General features: G+C 42.3%; 4 gene segments (V, D, J or C); all 4 read right to left on the bottom strand.

Moving 5' to 3' along the window:
• Nucleotides 1-6,628: 6,628 nt before the first annotated feature.
• LOC113835788 lies at nt 6,629-7,098 on the bottom strand. The segment is given in 2 exon segments: nt 6,629-6,945; nt 7,050-7,098. Coding segments are annotated over 2 exon segments (363 nt in total).
• Nucleotides 7,099-13,733: 6,635 nt separating this feature from the next.
• Nucleotides 13,734-14,189, bottom strand: LOC118238842 (the record flags this gene model as incomplete). The annotated part of the segment is given in 2 exon segments: nt 13,734-14,065; nt 14,147-14,189. Coding segments are annotated over 2 exon segments (375 nt in total), but the record flags the coding sequence as incomplete, so codon positions are not given.
• A 6,175-nt stretch (nt 14,190-20,364) lies between these two features.
• On the bottom strand, nt 20,365-20,916 carry LOC113835786. The segment is given in 2 exon segments: nt 20,365-20,789; nt 20,871-20,916. Coding segments are annotated over 2 exon segments (471 nt in total).
• Nucleotides 20,917-25,086: 4,170 nt separating this feature from the next.
• Nucleotides 25,087-25,667, bottom strand: LOC113835787. The segment is given in 2 exon segments: nt 25,087-25,514; nt 25,622-25,667. Coding segments are annotated over 2 exon segments (474 nt in total).
• Between the last annotated feature and the right edge of the window lie 1,008 nt (nt 25,668-26,675).

The raw sequence follows: 26,675 nt of genomic DNA, 5'->3' as shown, positions 1-26,675 counted from the left end.
GTGAAACAGAATCAGTATACTACAGTACAGGACTGAACAAAGCTGCTACACTGTTCAGGGTCCAGCAGATACTCCATCTGTTCTGCCTTGTTCCTACTCTCTCTCTCTCTCTCTCTCTCTCTCTCTCTCTCTCTCTCTCTCTCTGTTCTATGCATGACACTTCCACCAATACTACTAGTTTTACTTATTTCACAAATAAAACCAAATGTCAAGTTTGCATATACAGGACAAGATCAATCTGTTATTCATATAAATTATTCCTCAGCCCAACAGATTGAATGACATACAGCATAAAGCAAAAGCACACCACCTTTCTCCAGTTAACATTAACTCTGGTTCTGCCTTGACAACTGTAACCATTCCTATAATGGAAACGACCTACCTAACCCAAATTAATGGTGTTATCAAGGAATATTGCTTATTATAAGAAAGAGATGAATACTTACACATAGGGTGGGTCTTCCTAACTCAATTAACCTACTGTAGAACTACTGTCACAGGAACATCCAGGGACAAAGCTAGTCCAAATACTCCACTAAAAGAATGCCCAAGACTCATTACCCAGGTGACTCTAGGTCCTGGAAATTTAGCAATCTATATAAACACGGCAACAAAGTTCAGAAATTGCTTTTTATTGTTGAACAAAGTGATGTGGGAAATGCAAGAATGATCCCAGTGTAAAAAATGCATGTGATTAAATTCAAATAGCTCAGGTCTGAGCCCAGTATGTACCCTGGGAAGAGGAAGGGAGAGTTTAGATTTCTTAGGATTCTGGGGTACAGGAGGTTGATTCTGCCTTTCTCTTGGTTCCTCCTGAATCTCCAACACTATCCTAGTAAGGAAATCCCATGGATAATCTGCTAACAATCACACAAATAAAGGTCTATGCTTTCCTGATTGGCAAATTTAATCACTTTTATTTCTGGTAGTTGACTCACTCTGCATTGTTTTACTTATGCAATAAAAATACTTAGTGACTTTACAAAAGAGTGAGATATTGATCAAAATGATTAAATATTGAAACAGCTCAGGACCTGTGTGACTTCAGAGGCAAAACCATTTTGAACTTAGGCCTAAAACAGGTCTGTATTTCTCAAAACAGATTTTTAGTGACAAATCTGCTTAGAGATATGAAAACGGACCAACTCTAGGAAGTCTGAACCTCAGAGATCTGCAATGGGAATAAATTCAGAATTACAGCAGAGACATGGGTCATGAAGACAGTCTTGGTGATGTCATGGAGGACAATGACAAATGAGCTGATGGAAACTGAAATATTATCTCGTATCTCTGATGATTCTGCACATATACTGAGAAAATTTCTGAACAATGACATTTAGAAAACTCCATAGATTCCTACCTGATTATCATCAGTGCAGGAGGATGGAAATTATAAGACAGGGAAGAGTAGTGCAGTTTAGCAACTGGCAAGAAATTGTTTCAAATTTCAACCAGGTTTCACATGTACATGCAAGAATAAAAAATAAATTTGTTTTCTCTACCCAAATGTTATAATATAATATCCATAGATACATAACTGATTGGGGTGACTCTTGTATGTTTTATTTAAATTTGCTTCATTGAGAAAAATATTTCTAGACAATATATTTCCCCTCTGTCACATACTCCCAGACTTCTCCCCTCCCTATCAATACAACTCTAAAGCCTTCATTTCTCTGACTCCTTAAACAAATGAGCAAAGAACAAGAAACTATCATCAATCTATGTATCTCATAAACACATACACACACTCAAGGATACAAAATAAGAAACCTAAATATTCACACATACAAAAATATCAATGAAACAAAAAATCCTAAATAAAGTTATATAAGACAAAAGCTGTCCAAATTGTCATTGTTCAAGTTTTCTTTTTGCTAATTCCTGATCATGGGGTGTAATTAATATAGCCAGTGAAGTGTGATTAATATACCAGTGAGAATAATTGAATTGGGCCAATTTTTCTCCTTGGCTAGTGGTTATAAATTGCAGATAGTTTCTTGGTAAATGTGGGAGCTCTTGTCTACTTGAAACATTCAGCCCTGAGAACCCTTCTGGCTTGAACTTGTGCAAGCCTTGTTCTTGCCACCACAGTCTCTGTGAGTTCGTGTGTGCATCAGTCCCGCTGTGAGTGCAGGAAACTGTTTCCTTGGAGTCATTTATCACTTCTCACTCTTACGGTCTTTCCACCTCCTTCCCTGAATTGTTTGCACAATCCTGAGGGTAAGGTTTGATGAAGACTACCCATTTATAGCGCGTGCCCAAATATATATCACTCTCTACATATTGTCCCTTTCTGTCTAAGTCAGTTTCCACTTACAGAAAAAAGAGAATGTTCTCTTCTGATGGCTGACTTAGGCACTGACTTATGTGTCTATGTGGGCACACGATTAAGAATAATTTTATTGATATGTTCCTTTATGAGAAAATAGCATTTGGTTTCACCTGGGGCCATGGTGTATCTAGACCCAGTTTCTTCGCCTTCTTGGCAGTGTCCAACATGGGTTTTATCTCATGGACAGGACATGAAATCCAAACAGAGAATGATTGATTACATCCACAACAATTGCAACAACATTTCTCATGGGATGGTCACCATTATAACTCACAGCATTTGTATCTAGTTTGGTTATTGCCCTTCTTCTTCTCATGGAAAAATATCTTCAATAGCTATGAATGGCAGTCAGTAGAAGAGAAAATATCTAGTTAAATACCAGATCAACTTCCCAGTGTCCGCTGTGATACACAAGTGTTGTCCTCAGAATTATGGCCTTATCACCAGTTTTTGGAGAGAACCAAGAGCCTTGGCAATAGACTGAGATATCTCAGAGGTTCCTTAGCAATCCTTCACCAAAATCTCAGTTTGTGAGTGCTTACCCAGGAAAGCCCATCTCACCAGTATGGAGTTATTCACTGAAGGAGAAATTACAGTAATTTAGAAATTCCTGCTGTGGGAATTTGAGAGAAAGTACAGAGTGAAACAATAGCTTTGAATCACCTGGCTTGAGCACCAGACTCCCTTAATCATTGTATAACCAAACACAGACAGACTCATTTCTAAACATCTTTAAAATGAATGATGGGGTATAACAGGAAGCCCGGGCTCTGAAGTTAGCAGTGAAGAGGAAACTTCAGAGGCTCGCAGGAAAGATGTAACTCTCTCCCCATATTAGGAAGGGAAAGAGAGGAGAAGCTTCCTGAAATTTTGTACAGAGAGCAAATGAGGCTGTGTCTCCGTGGTACTCAATACTCGAGCACAGTAGTATGTGGCAGTGTCTTCAGTGTCCACACTGGTGATCTTGAAGGTTACCCGGTTGTTGGAGGTGTCCTTGGAGATTGTGAGCTGGCTCTTCAGGGATGGGTTGTAGTATTTATCATCATTCCACCAAATGTGTGACAGCCACTCCAGACCCTTCCCTGAGGGCTGGCGGATCCAGCCCACACCCATACTAGAAGTGCTCAGTGAAAACCCAGAGAAAGGAAGGTCAGAGTGAGGTCCTGGGAAGAAGGGAACACTCCAGGGCCAGACTCCTTCAGGGTAACTTGGGATAGGACATCAGTGGGGAAAAAGTAGAAGGTAAGGTTGGCACAGAGTGAATTATGGGAGTTCATAGAGTAGGAATCCATGGCACTCACATGCAGGCACAATCAGCAGCAGGAATGAGGAAGCAAACAGGGCCAAGGCTGCTCACCAGTGAGTGTCCAGGCCCAGCTTTGCCTTTTCAACCTATGCTTGGGTGGAGCCAGGAGAGATTTGCATTCCCTCACCAGGAGCTGACTCTGATGGAGGACTTAAATTATGGGTCTCAGGGGGAGCCATTCTGTGAAGAAATACACAGGATGTCTCAGGGAAGTTCACTTCTGCTCACCATAGAAAGGAGCCCACATGAGAAGACCCAGGTCCTCAGTATGCAACACATCTGATGAGAACTGTGTGAATTCAGCAATGAACATTGTGTGTCATTTACAGGCTGGCAGTTATGCAGTCTATAATTGCATGGAAGAGAGTTGTATTTCATTGACTTTACTAATCTGTCAATCTCCTGTTTCACATATTTGATATTCTATTATTCAACATTAGTAGCTTCATTTATACACTGCTGTCTATTTCTGAAAACTTTAAAAACAGCAGCAACAGGAAACATAACCTGTAGCAGAGACATGGTCAGTTATCTCAATTCTCTCAGATGCTGAGCATCCTGGAGAAAGGGAAGAAGGACAGAGAATGATGAAAGTCACAGCTCACAGGGCCCAGGGATTTCCTCACAGGTTCAGTGATGTTAAAGAGCAATGCAGTCTGCTTTTTTCTTGTGACTATTGATGTTTAAAGCCAACAACTGCCAGCTCCAAGGTCCTGCAGTTTCTTCTGCACACTGGGCTGGGAGAGGAAACCAGGGCTCACAGGAAATGCTCTCTGGCCTCCTGTGCACCTGCTCAAGGATAAAGTCTATTTGGCGCCCCCTGATGGAACACTGACTCCCTGCAGCATGCTGGCCCCAGGTTGATGGTCAGAGCATCATAATGGCTCCCTTTATCCAGAACAAAGTCCTATGTCACAGCCAGTCCATGACTTGGAAACGGGGAAGAAAAGACTTCAGAACTTCATAGTTTTTGATAATTTCAGACTATGCTTTAAATCATTTTTGTTTTCTTCTGCTATTAGCATGAAAATTATATAAACTTTGCTGACTTCTTGTGCCATGTGAAACAGTTCCTCTACTGAGCATTTAGCTGTTGCCCTTTCCAGATATTTATCTCTCCTGTGTTAGATGTTTCAATATTTCTCATAATGTCAATCATGATGCTAAATGATTTCTGGTCTGAGGGGACACAGATCTGTCACAGTCAGTGACATAGCTTAGAGACTTGGAATTAGATGTTTCTCTCCACATCTCACACAGGACAAGAGAATGGACATTTTTGTCTCTTGTGTCCTCTGTGATTCTATCTCTCTCTGGCATGAACTCACAGCCTCATTCAGAATTCAAATGTGTTTTTTCTCCAAGGGAGTGTACAGATGTATTCACTGTTCCATTCATAGGTTTATTAATTTCAATTCAAATCACTGTTTGTCATTTAATTCTCTATCTTCTTCAAGTACTAGGTTTGTGTGAAATTCACATGAGAAACCATTTATGTGAGCAGAAACCTGACAATTACAGCCTTCACAATGCTGGGGAGTCCCTGGCTCTCTACTTCCTAACATAACTTCAGACACAAAGAAATCCATGCATCCCCTGTGCACACCCATGTTCCCAGGTCCCCGTCTTCATTCAACAGTGCTTCTCTAGGATTTATCTGTCCTTGATTATCACTGAGACTGAAATGTGATGTATGAGATAATAGTCTGTGTTTCTTTTCACGTTCAATCTCTTCCAGATTTATCTACACAGTGACATGGAAACTGCATGCTACATGTTGAGAGACAACATGGTATTTCATGGAAATGCCACATTTATTCAGACATTCAACCATTGATGGTTTCTGGAGTAGAGTATCATAGTCTATAAGGCAAGGACTATGTGTGCAAAAACTCTTGTAGAAATTCCAAAAATTAGTGTTTAATGGAACAACAAAATGAGACAAATTAATGAACCAAATGCTGACTCTTTTGTTTTGGACCTTCAGACTATTTCTTCAAGTCCACTTACTAATTCCTTTCATTCTCTCTCTCTCTCTCTCTCTCTCTCTCTCTCTCTCTCTCTCTCTCTCTCTCTCCTTCCCTCCCTCTCTGTGCTGTTTTAAAGTCTTGTGGTTTTGTGCAGTTGTGTACACAGATGAGTGTGCTTGTGTGTATACACACATACAGAGGCAAGAGTTGGTATTGGCTGTCTTTCCCCTCCCACTTTATAACCCTTCTTTAATATAGGGTTTCTAACTGAACATGAAGTTCATCAATTCAGCACAAATGACCTGTCCCTAAGCTGTAATGACCAATCTGTTTGTCCCCCAGTGTTGAAACCATAGTTACCACACTCATTCACATCTTTCAACAACTGAAGGGAGCAGTTTAAACAAATTTCCATGATGACAGAGATGAAAGTCCTGCAGTAATAAACTGAGTTAGCTAAAAGCACAGCTGGGTCACATCTGGATTACAGCGCACAGTCCTCAGTTAGAGGAGAGGAGGGAGGGTTCAGGGAAGGTTCCCGACCTGCCGGGGTTGATGGTAATGATCTCGGCCCCACCTTCCCCTTGGTTTTCACTTAAATAAAAATTTACGAGTATTATAATCAAGAAATCCGAACAAGACCCTGCCTAGAGTAAGAAAGGACTCAGGAAAGTCCAGGAATTACTTATCATGTGGTTTCAGTGACTGTATTAATGTCCTTTATGTCCTCATAGCTGTCGGTTTGCATCTTGTTATGGGCACTGTGCTTCATATTTTTAAAATAGTACAAAGAGAACATGTAATGTTTTGAGGACACTGTATCCCTTCACATCACACGTGGAGAGAGAATTTCCAGAAAACAGCAATAAAAAGTGCAGCCCAGACACCTGATGGGTGCTTCCTCTAACCCTGTCTGCATAATCTCCTGGGATGGACCTGTGTTCAGTGTGTGCTATGCGCCCCCTGGTGGCCGTGAGCGGCCTCACAGTGAGGTTTATGTGTGGGTTCACACTGAGATCACTCACTGTGTCTAGCACAGTAATAAGTGGCCGTGTCCTCAGACTTCACACTGTTCATTTGCAGGTACAGAGTGTTCTTGGCATTGTCTCTGGAGATGGTGAACCGGCCCTTCACGGACGGTGCATACCTTGTGGTACTGCTATCTCCATTAATTTCTCCAACCCACTCCAGCCCCTTTCCTGGAGCTTGGCGGACCCACTCCATCCAGTAGTTACTGAAGGTGAATCCAGAGGCTGCACAGGAGAGTTTCAGGGACCCCCCAGGCTTCACCAGGCTACCTCCAGACTCCATCAGCTGCACCTCACAGTGGACACCTGCAAAAAAATAATTCCTAATGAAGAAAACATCACACATGTCCATTGTCCCTCAGATTAATGTCCACTCACACAGTCAGCATCTACTGCTCTCCATAAATTACCTTTTAAAAGAGCAACAACGAAAATGCAGCTCAGCCCCAACTCCATGCTGATCCCTGAGTGAAGTCTTGGGATCCACAGCTGAGCTCCTCTCTCTGAGCTGTAAGGTCAGGACTGGGCTGCTTTTCATGAGCAGAGAGAGGGCCCATTTGCATGTCTTCCTGCTTTATAGCAAGCTCTGTAGTGGAGCCTGGTGATGGCAGGCCCTGGGTTATTTGTTAATATGCTGGAGGTATCAGATCATAATGTTAATTTGGGGGAAATTTTATTAAATTATATCATTTCCTATTGCTGTAAAGACTCATTTTAATCTTCATTTCAACTCCCTTCTCCACATCTGGGATTAGGAGAGCAGTGACATTGCTTTGCAGTGCTCATTTTCTATGAAGTCAGCAGTACTGTGTGGACCTCATCCCTGATGAACTTAAAACTCCTTTCATAGCTATATCTTTGTGTAAATCTTCTTCCTGAGGTTGGAAACTCCATTTCTTTTTGGAGTTTCTGTATGTGACATGCCTGAATTCCAGTGTTCAGCTAATCACATGTAAAAGTCTTTTCCAGAAGATGTGTGTATTTCTTGTGTTATTGTCTAATTCAGTATACTTTTGCTGCACGTTTACCTATTTGTCCCTAGAAATGCAGAGTGACTGAGAAACTGAACTTCAAGGCAGAGCTGAGCTTTGACTTCTGTGTCTGCAGGTGGCCCTGTCAGAGGAGCTGCAGGTGGCAATTGAAGTTCAGGTGTCAGCTCACCAGGAGGTGAATCCCTGGTGGATGAATCTCTGATAGGCAAAACCTGGAGTCCACAGACTCCAGAATATTTGCTTTTGCTATTCGTTTTGATTTTTGCTGCTGCCACTTTTCTCTGGTACCTGGCATGGTGTGAATGGGTCTGGGGAGATCCCCACTGCCTGCAGTACAGTGTGTTCTCATGTGGGAACATCCCATTCTACTGGGCATTTTTACCTGTGCATTAATTTGAAGATGATTTCTTCTTAAGCTGTACTGTCTAATTTATAATATTAAAGTTAGTTTATATAGAATAATGATGATGAAAATAAAAAAGGGAGCTTCACACAGCAAGAGCCTATGAGTTTCACTTCCACAGTAGCATAGACTGTAGTACATGTTAATGAATAGGGAAAATGCTTGAGTCTCTGGAAGCCAGGCTGTCTCAAATTCTTTCCATCTTAATGTGGAAAGATGCATTCACAGGTTTCTGTAAAAGATGTTGGAATCCAAGTTAGGAATATTTATATTAGGTGATGGTATGAATTGACCCTTTCATTTAAAGCCTTCTCAATAGAAGGAAATCTTGCCTGGTGCTGGAAACCTAGTCAGCTACCCAGGGTTTCTCACATCATAAATGGTGGAGGAAAACATTTAACTGCCACTAACTAGCATGATTTCTAACTAGACTCCAACTCTTTGTCTTCATATGTAAAAGTATGTGTTGTTATTTCCACTCATCAAGGAAACTTGTCTTGGCCAAAGTTGGAGACCATTACAGAAAACCACAGCAGAACAAAATGCAGAGTTTTTAAGCCTAAGCCTCAATGGATGCATCTATACCCCATCTCTTGCCTCATAGCCTTAGGGATTGTTGTAGAAGAGGAAGTAGAATGAGTGTGTGCACCCTAGGAAGGGTAAGTCTGCTCTGAGATTATGTCTCCTGTACATATTAGAGAAGATGTGTCCATCAAGTCTACCTAACAAGGCTCTTGAAACATGAGCCAAACAAGAAGAAAACAGCAGACACGCTAACATGGAAGGAGGAGAGTTTACCAGGCCTCAGCTCTAGTCAAAGGATTAGAGGCAACTAAGGAGCCCAGAGCAGGGGAAATGGTCTTCAAAAGACAAGAGTATACCTGTAGGTTTCCCAATACCATAAAAACCAGAAAACACATTACAGAAACTGAAGTTGAATTTCATTATTTAGAAATATAGAAATCACACACACACACACACACACAACACACACACACAGACACACACACACACACACAGACACACACACACACACACAGACACACAACACACACACACACACAGACACACACACACACACACACACACACACACACAGACACACACACACACAGACACACACACACACACACACACACACACACACACAGACACACACACACACACACACACACACAACACACAACAAACACACACAGACACACACACAGACACACACACACACACACATACACACACAGACACACACACACACACACACACACACAGACACACACACAGACACACACACACACACACACACACAGACACACACACACACACACACACACACACACAACACAGACACACACACACACACACACACACACACACACACACACACACACAGACACACACACACACACACACACACACACACAGACACACACACACACAGACACACACACACACAGACACACACAGACAGACACACACACACACACACATCACACAACACACACACAGACACACACACACACACACACACACACACACAGACACACACACACACACACACAGACACACACACACACACACACACAGACACACACACACACAGACACACACACACACAGACACACACACACACACAGACACACACACACAGACACACACACACACACAGACACACACACAGACACACACACAGACACACACACACAGACACACACACACACACACAACACACAGACACACACACACACACACACACACACACAGACACACACACAGACACACACAGACACACACACACACACACACACACACACACACACACACACACACACACACACACACACACACACACACACACAGACACACACACACACACACACACACACACACACACACAACACACAGACACACACACACACACACACACACACACACACACACACACACACACACACACACACACACACACAGACACACACACACACACACACACACACACACACAACACACAGACACACACACACACAGACACACACACACACACACACACACACACACACACACAGACACACACACACACAACACACACACACACAGACACACACACACACACACATACACACACACACACACACACAGAGAGAGAGAGAGAGAGAGAGAGAGAGAGAAAAGAGAGAGAAACATTAATAAATTTAAAAATAAGCAATGAATTTGAAAGAAAACAGGACTCCCAAGGAGAAAAGTGAAGAGAACAATGAGTATATTATAATATAAAAAAGATCAAATTAATTGACAATGAAAACCAAACTCCTTGTTTCCTGAGATTCTTTAATTGTCAGATAGACTTAAAATTGTACAAAATGTATGAGTGGTTGCCTGATAGGTACAAAACCACACCAGGAAAATTCCCTGTCATGGCACATGTATTACACCCTAGAATTCTGCATGGTTAAGTAGGATCAAGAACTATAAATAGTCTTTGTATTTGCAACATTAGTGAGTCAAGCCTGGGACTCTTGATGATGGTTTCCCACAAAATATAATACAAAAATACCTCTAGAGACCACTGAACAAGACATATTACAAGAAGAGATAATTTTGGGCACAGGAGAGAAATCTTCTGCATGCTATGCACCTGGTTCATGCGCTGTCTTCCAATGTGTGCTCTACAGACATTGGCAGACTTGGAACCTTCTTCAACCCTCAGCCACTAGGGAGCCATGGACACAGTTCTCATCAGGTTGCCTCCTCTGGATCTTCTGTTTGTGCCTTCTCTCTGCTGTTCATCTTCCTGCCCAGTCAATACCAGTCCACGACTGTCTGCCTGTGTTATTTTGGTAGTTCTCAGTCACTTGAAATTCTAAGAAGATACAAAAATATTAAATTCAGTGTGTGTGACGAGTGCCTTACAAGGCATTTCAAATCCCTCCTACCTGTGAGGAACTGAAGGTCCTAACTCCTCACAGTGTTTTTAGCAACTCCCTACGCTCCCACATTAAACTGTTCTGTCACTTAGAAAGAAAAACAGAAAACAAAAAAGATAAACACAATATAATCCAAAGAAGTCCATTGTGTGTTGTCACTTACTTCCTATCATGGGGCCTCCCCTGAGTGTGGCTGATGTACCTGGTGTCACTCCACTGTAGAAGGTTGACGTCCACACAGTGCTGTCCATTATGAATGTCTTCATGGCTAAGAGTGTGCTGTGGTTTGCACTTCCACTCCTTCATGCTTGGACACTGTGTGGCTTTAGCTTCCATAGGTTTTGTTCATTCTGTCACCGACTCTGTGAGTTCACATGTGTTTCTGCCATGTTGTGTCTGGAGAACACAGATTCCTTTCAGTTTTCTCCAACCTCTGGTTCTTACAATCATTCTACCCACTCTTCTTCATAGGTTCCTGCATAGGAAGGTTTCTTAAATTTGTTCAGTTGCGGGTACATGTTGCCATTCTGTATTTGTTTGTTTGTTTATGATTTTTGGGACAGGGATTCCCTACATATTTTCTGAGCCTGTCCTGGAATTTGCTCTCTATACCAGGCTGGCCTGCAACTCACAGAGACTGAGTGACCTCGGCCTCCCAAATGCTGGGATTAAATGAGTGCACCATCAGCACCACCCCTTGGCCCATGTAGCTAATCTTACAAATAGGATATTGAAGCAGAACTTTGGGGCAGCTGGCCAAACTGTACTGCAAACTTCAGGTTCCTCTCTGTCCCTGTGATATGACCTGACCCTAAAATATGAGTTTCCTGTTCCATGAGTTGATTCTTATGGAATTTGCTTCTTTATACATCATGAACATTACATGTGATAGAAAACTTTTCATGGACCCACTCTGTTACAGCTGCCCCAACAACCTAGATTCAGTTGACAGAGTCGGTCACATCTTGGTATCCCTAAGAAGTCCCACCTTCCCTTCCAGCCTCCATCTTGCTCAGACCTTACTAATCGCCAAAACTGCAAGTCCTTCAGGGACTGAAAGTGAGGTGGTCCCCCATAGGCTCACAGGTTTGAATCCCTGGTTCTCACTTGGAACTGTTTGTAAAGTTTAGTATGTGTGACCTTGTTGAGGAAAATGTGTCATTGGGGAAATCTCTGGGGATTCTAAACACTCAGGCTATTTCAGAGACAACTGGTCTTGCTCATAGATCAAGCTTTGATGCCTCAGCTGCTGCTCCAGTCACCAAGCCTTTATTCAGCCATCGTCCACTGTAAGGCTCTGAAGCTGTAAGCCCAGGGTATTGCTTCTTTTTTACATTGCCTTGGTCATGGTATTTTATCACAGATGCAGCAGCCATGATTTCAGAAGGAGGAAGGAATGGATATGAGAGGCACTTGAGTGGGGATATTGTCGGGTACTGCAACTAGATAGAAAATGTAAAAAAAAAACCTTTAGTTAAAAATATTTTATTTAAATTTAATAAAAATAGTTATGATAAATACCAATCCCACTAAAAATCAACAAGGAAATCTGCTCTCACAGTGAAGTCATGGACATTGTTATGAGTTCAATGTTAAACATGCATTAGGAATACTTGGAGTAAGGGCTGGGCTCCTCAGACAGAGCTACAGGGTCAAAAAATATGCTATTTATTTATGAGCATAGGGAGGCTTCATCTGCATTTCCTGCTGCACAGTGAGTTCTGTGGTGAAAGCATTAGCCATGAATGAATTGAGCAGATGAAGGAGACAAAACTGAGAAACTGGGAAATAATTAAGGAATTGCCTATCATTTATTACATGTTTGTGATATAATCCAAGTCTTATTTTATTGTGTTATGGACTACAGACACCACTCTGCCTGATTCGTGCCACAGAGGCCAATAAAATAAGGTTTTGATGATTTTAGAAGGAATATCAATGTTTCATGAATATTGAATCCAGATATTAAATAGCAGGAATTGGTTCCAAGGAGGTAGCTTAGAGCAGATTCATGAAGTCAACTTGTATGTGACATTCAGTTTCAAAAAATGAACATATTTAAGTTGTATAAATTATTATTTTCTGTAAATAACTTTTGAAAATTTACACTTGTTTCTTTTGTGTGGAGTGGGCTGTGTTTCATGCAGCGCTCCTGTACATTAGGTCACTATTTCTGAACATCCTCAAAGTAATAAAGGAGCATGTCTGAGAGTACACAGAGATATTAACACTCCACTATGGGGCCCTGCTCTGATATCCTTCCCACTCCCAGTCCTGAACATACCCCTGTACTGAATGGAGGTGACTCTCAGCATAAAGAGCCTTGAAATCACCTCTCCATGGGACAAGTGTGCCAGCTCCTAGTTTTCCAATTAAGAAATTCATTCTACCATAGGCAAACTCTCTACATGGTGACAGGGAAGGCTTTTGAGTTGTGTCATTTCTGTTTCTATAGCATCCCCATGAGAGTTACAGATTCTAGGAAGTAACTGAACTCATCTCTGCAAGATCTTGTGTCCTTCAAGGCATGGGCTCTAGATGAAATAGAGAGGTCTCCTGGATCTTGCATGCAGTTAACTGACGTTACATAAACACAGCAATTCAGCATCAGAGAGAGAAGACACCCCCTGTATTCTCTGTGCAAGGGGAATGGGAATCAAAGGCAGAGGAAACCAGGTGTTTTTCTTTCCCTGTTCTAAAGAATTAGAATTTCTAGGATTCCTTAGGGCTGAGCTCCCCCTGCTGGCCCAGAGCTCCTCTGCAGGGAGGTTTTTGTGTGGGCTCATGCTGAAGTCCCCTCACTGTGTGTCTTGCACAGTAATATGTGGCTGTGTCCTCAGTGGTCACAGAGTTCAGCTGCAGGAAGAACTGGTTCTTGGCTGTGTCTCTGGTGATGGAGATGAGGCTCTTGAGGGATGGGTTGTAGCCAGTGCCACCACTATAACCTATGTACCCCATCCACTCCAGCTTCTTCCCTGGGAACTGCCTGATCCAGCTCCAGTCGTAACTGGTGATGGATTCACCAATGACAGAGCAAGTGAGGGACAGCGACTGTGAGGGCTTCACCAGGCCAGGTCCTGACTCCTGAAGCTGGATCTGGGACAGGACACCTGCAGACAGGAAGAGTCAATTCTGTCAATCACATGTTGTCACACCCCTCATGGACACATGTATGAAATGGTCACACTCACCAGGAAGGGCTGTCACCAGGTACAGAAGACCCAACAGTCTCATCTTATAGGCTACACCCCCTTTTCTCAGAGGTCAGCCTCCTGTGAGAGAGATGTGAGCTCCCACAGCTCAGGAGGGGATTTAACTTAGAGCTAGAAGATGCATTTGCATTTTGGGGTTTACCTTTTCCTTATAAAAGAGGAGGGTGGCTACCACTCCATTTCCTTATTACAACACAGCCATCAATGTGTCTGATGTCCTACAGTGTGAGTCTGAAGCAAGAGAGCAGGTGTGGATGCAGAGACCACCTGATTTACATGCTCAAGAATCCCATAAAACCACAATTAGACGCTGTACTATATACGAGAAGGAACTGAATTACAAAATATGTCAATAAAGCCATGTGATGTCTTGAGGCAGGGAAACTCCCAAATGCATTAGAATTGGATACCTGATGACATCTACTGATGGACCTGCAACCTATGCTTAGGAGTGGTAGTTTCCCTCAGTTAGGCTCCCTTAGAGAAATCTCATTTTTCATTTGAAAGATGTTATCAATTGGAGATTGCTTCTGGACAGTGATGGGAAAACTTGTACACTTCTTTGTGCTCTAGAACCCCATCTTCTATTGACCCTTGCAGGTCCTACTTTTCCTATACAGAAACTGATTGCACTATGAGAGAAATTGTCTTTATAGTGAGTGAGAGAGTCTTTGAATTGGGTCATTTCTGTTATTGTAGCAATCCCAGGAGAGTGACATAGATTATAATAACTAACTGATCTGATCTTGTGTCCTTCTAGGGGAGGGTTCTAACTGCCATAGGAGATGGTCTCCTGGGCCTTGTATGTGGTTAACTGAGAGGAACAAACTCTGAGTAGAGTCAGGAAACACCCTTTCTGGCCCCTCTGCACTTACTCCCCAGGCTCTGCATAACTAACTTATCTTTGCTCTCCCTTTGTGCTGTCTCATGACAAACATAATTAGCAATGATGTTGATCATATGAACTTGACATAATAATGGGGTATGTCCCTTTTTGTTTACTTTGACAGAACATGGTCTCCAGTTGATTAATCTCACTCCCATGTAGTGATTGCTCTGAAATTTGTATTGGCAGGATTGTACTCTCTCAGAAATCCTGCACAGGTCATGGATGCTGTCCTTGGAATCTATTGTAACTGGGATGCATCAGGGGAGCCATAAGATGAAGTTCTGTGGGGGATAGAAGCTTTGTCTTTTCTTGGAGAAATGCATCCTGTCCCATATGAAGTAATACTATGAACCTTGCATAGGTCCAGCTGGTTCAAAATTAACAACAATCCAACAATTATATTAGTCTTAGTCTTTCTGTTGCTGTTTTCCCAGAATCCACAGATAAGGGAACCCTTATTTCCTTTCTAATCTGACACTGGTTTATGTTTGGAAAAAAGAATTCATGATGGTGTTGACACTTCATGTTGCACCAAAAAATGCAGGGGGCCACTAGGCCTTGGAGGTCAAGGAATTTCTGCTCACCATTACTTGGTGCAAGAGACACTTCCTGAGTATCATGGGATCTTTGGGAAAAGGCCCAGAGGATAAGGAGGGATAATGATGAAGTATGAGAATAAATTACCCTGAGTGCTGGCAAGAAATTCCAATCAATGCTTAACCTGAGAGTGCTCATGTATGTGAGAAGACCCAGGTCAGATGGGGAGCCAATTGGGTTTTCTCATCACAGGGTTTTGTTTATATTACTACTTAGTGTTGTTCAGAGTTACTAAACCAACAAACAAGTGAATGGATTGAATGAATGAATAAATAAATAAATCTATACACACCAGAGAATCCCACTATCAACTGTTGTGGTGATATATTGTTTTTGATCTAATATAGCCGCTGGAAAGCATTTTACAAAGCCAGCCTCACTAGTTAGCTCTAGAAACTCGACAGTGGTGGCACACACATTTAATCCCAGGACTCAGGATTAGGAGATGGATCTCTGAGTCCAAAGTCACCCCTAGCAACAACACAGTGAATCACAGTTCATGCTTCTAATTCCAGGATTTGACAGATATCTATGTAGGGTCATTAAGTGTCAGGATTATTGTTTGGCCACGTTTAGGAGACCATCAGAGTTGGAGTGAATCTGAGTATCAGTGAAGTATGGAACAGTTTGAGTATAGGGAGTGGACAACTGTTTTGCTTCTCTGATCTTTAACTTGAAACTTAAACCCCAATATCTGTCTCTGGGTCTTATATTTTTCAGGTCACACACTGTATTATTATTTTTTATTATTGTTTTAATTAAAGTAGTCCGATTGAAGCCATGCTATCAGTGAAAGTATTGTTTCTATTTCTAACATTCAGCCTTTCTGCAGCAAAGTTTTATGTGATTTCTCCTAATTAAGCAACCCAATCACACAGTCACACAGTCACACAGTCTCTCTCTCTCTCTCTCTCTCTCTCTCTCTCTCTCTCTCTCTCTCTCTCTCTCTCTCACACACACACACACACACACACACACACACACACACACACACGCAAACACACACAACAAAAGCATACAAAGAAAGAAAAGTTTAGAATCAGACATGTAAAAGTTATAACAGAGTCAAGAATCAAGAGAAGTCATAATTTGGCCTCATTGCATTTAACAAAAAAATGTATGTTTGTAATTAGATGCATGGAGGGCATTTTGCACCATACAGTCGCTGACGTCTAGGTTACAAAGACAATCCAGCTTCAGGAAACAGGGAAGTGAGTACGCAGGAATCCTGATGACATGAACTGGTCTCTTAAAGTCCCAGTGTGGAATCCCATTGCTCTGTCTCAAATGTTATCTGAGAAGGGGCCAAGTTGCAAAATAATGTATTGACACAGGTTGTCTTTGTTTTTCTTCATTAAGAAAAACAAGTCAATGGAGGTTGGCACTGAAACTGGTGCCCAAAGAGAATCACTCTTCCCTCGTAGACACTTTCTGCATTTGTTCAGGTAGGAATAGGTGACATATTGTTTTAAAAATGTTAGTCAAGCCTGACATTGATGACACATGCCTTTAATCCAAGCACTCTATGGACAGAGGCAGGCAGATCTCTGTAAGTTCAAGGCCAGGCCCAAAAAATACAGAGAAACCCTGTTTGGAAAAACAAACAAAAAAGTATGTTAGTCAAAACAGAATTTGTGATTATTAGAGGCATTATCATTTCCTAAAGTGTATAATTATAAAAGGATCCCCCAGAAAACCAGCAGGTGGAGAGAGCACCAAGATAAAAAAATAATCAATTATGTCTGAACCTGGGCCTAATGTGTGTTGAGTGCCCCATTTTGGCTATGGGATTCTGGCAGGGAGATTTTTCTCTGGGCTCACACTGAAGACTCCTCATTGTGTCCCTTGTACAGTAATAAGTGGCAGTGTCCTCAGTTCTCAGGCTGTTCATTTGCAATGCTTTTTGAATCATCTCTGGAGATGGTGAATTTGTCTTTCACTGAATCCATGTAATAGGTTCCATAATTATAACTTTAGTGCCTATGGGAGCAACCCACTCCAGCCCCTTTCCTGGAGCCTGGCAGACCCAGTTCATGGCAGCCTTACTGAAGGTGAATCCAGAGGCTGCACAGGAGAGTTCCAGTGACCCTGAAGGCTTCACCAATCCTCCACCAGACTCAAGCAGCTGCACCTCACAGTGGACACCTGCAAACAGAGAGGATCCTGATGAAGAAACTGTCACAAAGCCTACCGTCTCTCTCACTCATGTCTCCTCACACACTCAGCATCCCGTGTTATCTACCTTTTAAAAGAGCAACAAAGAAAACCCAGTGCAGCCCCAACCCCATGTTGATTGTCGTGTTTTCAGTGCTGATCTCTGAATGGAAAGACAGGGTTAGAGTCCTCTGCCTAACCTGCAGGGTCAGCGCAGGGCTGGTTTTTATGAGCAGAGGGGGCTGTATTTGCATATCTTCCTTCTTTATCTCAAGCTCTGTTGTGTGTGAGCCCTTGGCTCAGCAGGTAATGGTGCAAATGTCTGACAGAAGTAGTGAGGACCATGATTTCATTAAAATGTTACTCATATTGTATTTGTAATAAATATTTTAGCAGCATTAATTTATTTTCATTGTGCTTCCTGTATAATATCTGTTAGGAAAAGCAATAAAGAGTGCATGTGCCTCAGGAAGGAGAGGAATCTGTTACCTCATCTCCAGTTCCAAGGTTGTATGTCCTCCTAGCTCTTCAATTTTCCAGAGAATGTAGGACTTCCTTGGTGGATGTGAGATCAGTCTCATGTGGACCCTTGGAATATCCACCCCTTATTAGAAGGGAGAGTTGGGTCCTAATTGTGCAACAGAGTAATTAAATCTACTGTTAGAGAAACTGTGCTTGTTATAGCTAAGAGGGTTTGTGGATTGTGGCATTAATGTTTTTGTGGCATTCTCTGGTAAAGGGACCTCATTAAAGCAACTAACAGCAATGTGCTGGTGATTTGAAGTCATTTATGCATCAGCCCTTAAATGATCAAATCATTTCTCTTATAGGTTTCGTATATATCATGGGGTTATATGTGGGAAAGTGAAAGGCAGTAACCTCCCTTGCTGTCCCTTGTTGGCACCTGCTCCTTTAGGCCCTGAGTGTCTGAGATGCCAGTATTACCTGCTGACCTGCATTCCCTTGGCATCAGCTTGATCTTGTCTGGATTTGCTCCTGAACCAGAGTCTAGCTGATGTGTAGGACTCACCAGGGTCACCGGTGTGGATATGGACTTCTGCTTCCCCTTGAGCTCTCTGCCCCTGTGCATAGTAGCTGTTGCCATATCAGTGACTTTCTTCTCACAGTATCAGCTGGACAATTCTCCAGGGATGATTATGACAGATGTGTAACAGGGTGGGATGCGCACATAAAAATGAACCTGCAGCTCTAGATTGGCCTCATCATATCTCTTCAGAGTTGAAAGCATTTGAATGTATCAATTTAATAACCCTAGGAATGACTGTAAGAAACAAAATGATCAATTTCACTTCACCAGAGAAGTGATAAGAGCAAAGTGTTAGGGAAATTTTCAGTTGATGTTTCCTCAGCTGATTTCAGGGTCCTGGTGCCCAGCTGTTCTATATAAAGAACCTTGTTCTCAGCCCAGACACCTGATGATCCAGGACTGTGCTTTGTATGCAGTGATGACTTGAATCAAATGAGGCTCCTGATGAACTAAGGGCTGACAAATCCTTGGCAAGAAATTTGTTTCCTGAATGTTTGTCTCTCAAATCCCAACAAAGAAAATAAAATTTTTCCAGTCCCATGGACTTCTGTGTATTTTTTCTCTTTTTTTAAAATAATTTGCCAGATGATGTATTTTGATCCTTCCCATCCATGTCCCACAATGCTGTGCCCTCCCAGCCCCTCCTCACGTCCTCTGTCCCTCCTTCCTGGTACTTCCTGTGTATTCTTCCTCCTCACTGTTCCTGCTGTAGACTCCAGGTTTTTCGGATGGTGATTCTGGACTTAAGAAGAAACCCTACCCAGTCTTAGTGCTAACTGGGTCTATAAGGAGGCTTCTGTGTGGACAGGAGTGGTGGCAAAAGCAGAAAGCTGAAAGCTGATGTCTTCAATGCAAACACAAAGCAGAGAGCCAATCAGTGGACGGTTTATGTCAGAGCTCACATGTATGTCCCCTCTCGGTGACTCCAGCACAGCAATACACAGGAGTGGTCCTCAAATCTCAAATGTTCATTGGAGATAGACAGTGTTTCTGGACTTGTCTCAGCAATCAGTGAGTAAGTCCTTCGGAGTCTGGGTAATGTTCACTGTTACCATCAGTAACCACTGAGACCCACTACAGCTCCTTCCCTGGAGCCTGGCAGACACAGATCATCAATCATTGTTCCTACTGATGACTAAACTGGTTTCAGGTGATGATTGTAGCTAACAATCCAGTCTGAGATAAAAACACACATTCAGTTTCTTAAGACTTGAAAATATGTGAGGTGTTTGGTTAGGTCACATGTTGTTTATTTGGACATTCCCTGTAATTCATATTCTATTTTTTTCAAAGTTACTCCATCTGATATTCCACTCTCCTTGAATACAGAGGTATCTTTTTCACTATGCATTATCAGAGTTTTCCTCTTTGTCTTTCATTACAGAAGGAACATGTAAATGGAGATTTTCACAGGACTTCATTCAGCATCATTTTCTTTATATCTGTAACTTGGAAAAGTTGACAAACACAGTTATGACTCTGAGGAGGAGGAGGAAGGAAAATCGTCACTCAAGTGATTATTTCTGAGCTACTCTCCAGGGTGATCTCCTCTGTCACCTCAGTCCCAGGGCAGATTCCTGCCCCTCCAGGTTTTCTGACACACTCAGGATGTACTTGCAACACTGTGTGTCTTGCACAGTAATAGACTGCAGAGTCCTCAAATGTCAGGCTGCTGAGCTCCATGTAGGCTGTGCTGGAGGATGTGTCTACCGTCAATGTGGCCTTGTGTTGGAAATTCAGATTGTAGCCAGTACCACTATTTCCAGGGTCAATCCATCCAATCCACTCCAGACCCTGTCTAGGCTTCTGTTTCACCCAGCTCATATAGTGGCTGGTGAAGGTGTAGCCTGAAGCCTTGCATGACAGCTTCACTGAGGCACCAGGCTTCACCAGCTCAGCAGAGGACTGATGAAGGAGGATTTGGCTGTGGACACCTGTGGAGAGAAAGGCAGAGTGGATGTCACTGTCACCTGAGAACATGGCCGCTCCTCATGTCTGGAACTTGGAACACTTACCTGTAGCTGCTGTCACCAGGAAGACAATGATCCAGCTCCATCCCATGGTGAGGACCTGTGTGCTCAGTGACTGTGGAGAGGACACTGATCATATGTTGTTGGTGGTGTGGACATTCCTGTATTTACCACATAGATTCACATGATTTGCATATTCATGAGCAGGATGCTTCTTAGATAAGGACCTAGTCCAGCTGGAGAAGAAGGAGGTGGAGGACACCTGGGTCAGGCAGCAGGATGCTGAGGTTCAAATCCTCATCCTGTCTGAGGAAGAGGCCATTCCTGAGACCTGTGCAGATGCTGTGGATATAACATCAAGGCCTAATCCCTCAATTTACAAATAGAATCCCAACCTGAGAAATTATTTAATTTCCCTGACAAATTCACAGGTGTTGGTAGTGATGATGAAAATTGTTAATGGAAATTTCAAAACCTCCTAAACTGGAAGAAATTTCACTCTTTCATCTGTAAGATATTAATGTTTTATTTTTCAGCATGTTGCATGTGTTTGTTACTGGTGATTTTTTTTCTTTATCTAAATACCTTTCTTTTTGTATATTCTTTTGCTTTCAATAGAAAAAGGCTTTAGAGTTCTGGTAGGAATATGGAAAATATCTGAGAGGATTGGGCATAGAATTTCATCACAATATTTTTCTAGAGAAAAAGTTTTACAAAAATCCAAAATGAATAAATATTTTTATAAGCTGAGAAAATACAAATCTATGCAATATTTAACAATGAATTTTTACTGTGTTTGAAAATTCTTGACTTCACATATCAACTGTATCAGGTGTTGTTCAGCTGATAGTCTTTAAGAAGGGAATCCACAGGGGCTATGGAGTCCCTCCAATCATCATCTGATTTCCATCCTAATGATTGATGTCTCCATTGTGCCCCCTGCTGTCCTTACAATTTTTATACTCTTATCATTCTGATTTTAAAAATAATAAACTTGTCACAGCATCAGTCATGCTGTGGCCTCTCCATCCTGGCCTGTTTAAAACTCTGTTCTCACTGACCATAATCAGGAGACCTGGCTGGTGCTTTTAAGGTTTGTATCAACTGGGCTCATAGAGTTGTTGAATTATTTGCCCAAATAAAAGCAGAAATAGGTCATCTTACATTCATTAGATATTGCTCAAGAATTTGTGTGTTTTATTTAGTACATCTAGGAGATACTGAGTAACTAATCTGCACACTCCCCGTGTAAACAGTCTGCCCAGTCTCCAGGTTCACTATGGTCACCGTATGTCACTGGCTGCCATGTGACCTGGCCTCTCCCTGGTGTCAGGGAACTAACAGTGGATATCTTGGTTTTCACCTTTACACTGAACTGTTCAATGAGTTGTGATTATCTGGATCTCAGTAATCCTACATTCTATAGTCTGTTTCTTCACCAAAATTCTTAACACATGGCTGAGGTCACTATCATAGTATCCAGAGAAGGCTAAGGCCTGGAAAAGTAGACTTTCTTTTTTTTCCAGATTCTTCAAAACAGTAATCCTTAACCCTGAACCAACACCAACCATCACTTCTCCCACTGATCTTCTCTAACTCACAGGTAAACACTCCAGCTTTCCTACCTTCAGCTGCATCAGAGATCACAGCAGTGAGCATGCAGGCAATGGGAACAAGAAAACACTAGCAGAAAACTGTGATGAGGACCTCTGTGTCCAATTGAAGGGAGTTAGAGAGAGACTGTAGGTGACATCATCTGGCATGAGGCCAACAATTAATGCAGATCACAATGGAGTCAGAACTAGTGTGAAAAACAGATTGATTATTAGGAAGTACTCAGACTACGGAGCCAGTCCTTTACCACAAGGCAGGAGAGGGAACAGAGAGCAGCATGCATGTGACCCTCGTATTTAAAGCCTTGCTATATCACTCTGACCACGCCCAAGTGTGCATGGTCAGCGTCACCTGTGCCAGCCTTCAAGCGGGTGTGTCCAGCATTTCCCCCAATGGTCACTCAGACATTTCCACAAGCTGAAGGTACAGAACACACCTTCAAAGTCATCACTACATGGAACACTGAGTCAGAAAGTAATCTTTACAAGGATCAAAATCTCAAACAATAATTGTATGAAAATAATAACCATGTGTGCCCTATTATAGACACTCACATGTTGGAAGCCTGAAACATAGACCACTTGTTGTTCCACCAACTGTGTAAAATAACATTAATCACGGAAGCTCTGGCTACTCCTCAACCTGTGATAAAATAAAGAGAATGGGCTGGGTGTTGGTGGCGCACACCTTTAATCCCAGCACTCGGGAGGCAGAGGAAGGCAGATCTCTATGAGTTTGAGGCCAGCCTGGTCTCCAGAGCCAGTGCCAGGATAGGCTCCAAAGCTACACAGAGAAACCCTGTCTCGAAAAACCAAAAAAATTAATTAATTAATTAATTAAGAGAATGGTTTTCAGATGATTTAGAATTCCCTTAGATTTCCAATTGAGCTAATAACCATCACCAACTATTAGAATGACAGATTCATTGAAAGATTTGGAAAGGTTTATTCTTACGTTTATTTCATCATATATAATGTGCCAAATGGATGCTTTAGATTCCCCATGGGTAAAAACTGATACACTTATTAGAAACCAAACAAATAGTAGTTATAAAATGTGACATTGCAGGGGGCCTCTGAAGTATTGTTAGAACAGGAAGGGGAAGCCACTTATTCCAACATCTAAACAGCTATAAGCCTGTTTGTGAGAAACCACATGAGACAGTCCCCAACCTACTATACTCCAAAGGATGTCTGCTAGTTCCCAGCAGCCTCAGTAGTACTTCATTGTCTCTACTGGTCTTGAGCACAGGAAGGATTGTGTCTGTGTTTACACTGAAGGTTTGTTCCCATGTCTTTGCAAAGTGAGACATAGCAGGTGCTTCAGATTTTAACTATTGGCTCTTGGAGATATCCCTATTAATACTGGTTTCAATGAGAAGCTGTGTCTCAAAAAATCAATACAATAATAACTGTAGATCTTGACTTGGCTGATTGGATGTGTATCCATTTCTTCATTCCTGCAAATCTCATATTTGTGTCTTGTTTATTTATTCCTGATCCTTGGGCTGTGTGTATTTGAGATACAGTTTTTTTTAGAGACTCAGCTGTCAACTGTAGGCCATAGGGCTCCAAAGAAATACATACGGTGCTTCCTTGACTGTTATTCTATGAGATCTTCAGGGATATTGTCCAGATTATGCCTCCTCTTACTTGGAAAAAGTGAGTCAATGGAGGAAGGCTTAAAGGTTCTTCACATTCATGGCTTTGTCAGTGTGCCTCTCTGTGCCTGCTTGTGGATCAAACCTTGAGCCATCAATGTCTGCTCCAGCCACTCAGCCTTTAGTTTGAAACTATGGACTAGATTATTGGAAACCATAATCTCAACTAAGTTCTTTCTTTCCTTACATGTTTCCTTCATCACAGTTGGTCTTGCTGTTTTATCTCAGCTACACAAAAGTTACTAAGACAAACTTTCTCAGTTTTTTGCACAGTGAGAGGAACTTCTCAGAGGACACAGCTGGAATTTCTGTGGCTCTTAGAGAAATGATCTGGCTCTGTCACTGCTAATGTGACACACCCAGACATAAAGTGATCTCTGTTAGATTTACATAAAATGCCCAATTGTGTGTGAGAGATTTTCTAGGTGAGTAGATCTCACTTCTCATGAACATTATCATGTGATCAGATGCAGATGTTCAATGCCTTCCTGGTGGTGTGACCCCATATTCAGGTCAATTAGAAGACAATAAACCATCCTCGAAATACCATCTCCACACAGACACTGAAATAACTTTCCTGAAGGACAAGTTTATACAAAACCCATGATGAGCAGAGATGATATTCATGGAGAAATAAACTGAATTACCTAAGAGCACAGCTGGATCAAGTCTGAACCTGATGTGCACCATTGTCAGGGAGGGGAGGGGAGGTTTGAGCCTTGGGAGCATTTGTGCACCTGTAATGGGCCCCTTCTTACCCTTGATTTCCCCTTAAATATAAATGCTACTCTAATAAAGAAATCTGACTGAGGATCTGCTTGAATCTGAGAAAAAAAAAGACACAGGAGCATCCATGTTTCTTATATAACAGCAGAAACAAAGGAGATGTATTGAGGACCACAGTAACAAACAGCACAAATATTTAGAGAGACTTTCTTGGGAACTATAAAGATGAAAGCAGCCTAAGCCGGTGAGAAGATTGCTCAGTTATGTCTTCATAGTCTGTGGGATGAACATGTGTTCTGTGTGTGCTGTGCCCCCCCTGGTTGCTCTGAGCGGCCTCACAGTGAGGTTTATGTCTGGGTTCACACTGAGATCACTCACTGTGTGTCTAGCACAGTAATAAGTGGCGGTGTCCTCAGACTTCACACTGTTCATTTGCAAGTACAGAGTGTTCTTGGCATTGTCTCTGGAGATGGTGAACCGGCCCTTCACGGATGGTGCATAGTTTGTGGTACTGCTATCTTTATTAATTTCTCCAACCCACTCGAGCCTCTTCCCTGGAGCCTGGCAGAACCAGGTCATCCAGTAGTCACTGAAGGTGAATCCAGAGGCTGCACAGGAGAGTTTCAGGGACCCTCCAGGCTTCACCAGGCCACCCCCAGACTCCACCAGCTTTACTTCACACTGAACACCTGAAAACACACAAAAAATCCTGGTCAATAAATCATCACACATGTCCATTGTCCCTCAGATTAATGTCCACTCACACAGTCAGCATCTACTGCTCTCCATAAATTACCTTTTAAAAGAGCAACAAGAAAAATGCAGCTCAGCCCCAACTCCATGCTGATCCCTGAGTGAAGTCTTGGGATGCACAGCTGAGCTTCTCTGTCTGAGCTGCGAGGTCAGGACTAGGCTGCTTTTCAGGAGCAGAGAGAGTGCCCATTTGCATGTCTTCCTGCTTTATAGCAAGCTCTGTAGTGGAGCCTGTATTTGTCAGGTCCAGGGTTCTTTGTTAATTTTCTGGAGGAATCAGATCATAATGTTAATGTTGGGGAATCGATTAATGAAGTTACTGTTGAGGAAATGTTATTAAATTATATCATTTTCAAATCATCTCCTATTATCCCTTTTTCTATAAAGACTCATTTTCATGTTCATTTCAACTCAATTCTCCACAGCTGTGATTAGGAGAGCAGTGACATTGCTTTGCAGTCCTCATTATTTGTGATGCCAGCACTACTGTGTGGACCTCATTCCTGGTGAACTTAAAACTCCTTACATAGCTATAGCTTTGTGAGCAGCTGCTTCCTGAGTTTGGGAAACTCCCTTTCTGTATGGAGGTCATGTGACATGCCTGAATTCCAGTGTTCAGCTAATCACATGCATGAGCCTTTTCCAGACAGTCTGTGTATTTCTTGTTTTATCATCTAATTCTGTTTTCCTTTGCTGCACGTTTACCTATTTGTCCCTAGAAGTGGTGAGTGACTGAGAAGCTGAACTTCAAGGCAGAGCTGAGCTTTGACTTCTGTGTCTGCAGGTGGCCCTGTCAGAGGAGCAGCAGGGGGCAATTGAAGTTCAGGTGTCACCTCACCAGGAGGTGAAGCCCGGATGGGTGAATCTCTGATAGGCAAAACCTGGAGTCTACAGACTACAAGATGTCTTGTACTTCTGCTGTTCCTTTTCATTTTTTCTGCTGCCATCTTTCTCTGGTACCTGGCATGGTGTGAATGGGTGTGGGGAGACCCCCACTGCCTGTAATACAGTGTGTTCTCATGTGTAAACATCCCATTCTACTGGACATTTTTACCTGTGCATTCTTTTGAATAAGATTTCTTCTTAAGCTGTACTGT

Source organism: Cricetulus griseus, chromosome 5, assembly GCF_003668045.3.
Source record: "Cricetulus griseus strain 17A/GY chromosome 5, alternate assembly CriGri-PICRH-1.0, whole genome shotgun sequence".
Taxonomy (NCBI): Eukaryota; Metazoa; Chordata; class Mammalia; order Rodentia; family Cricetidae; genus Cricetulus; species Cricetulus griseus.
The sequence above is the reverse complement of the archived record's forward strand: the minus strand, read 5'-3'. Positions and strand labels throughout refer to the sequence as shown.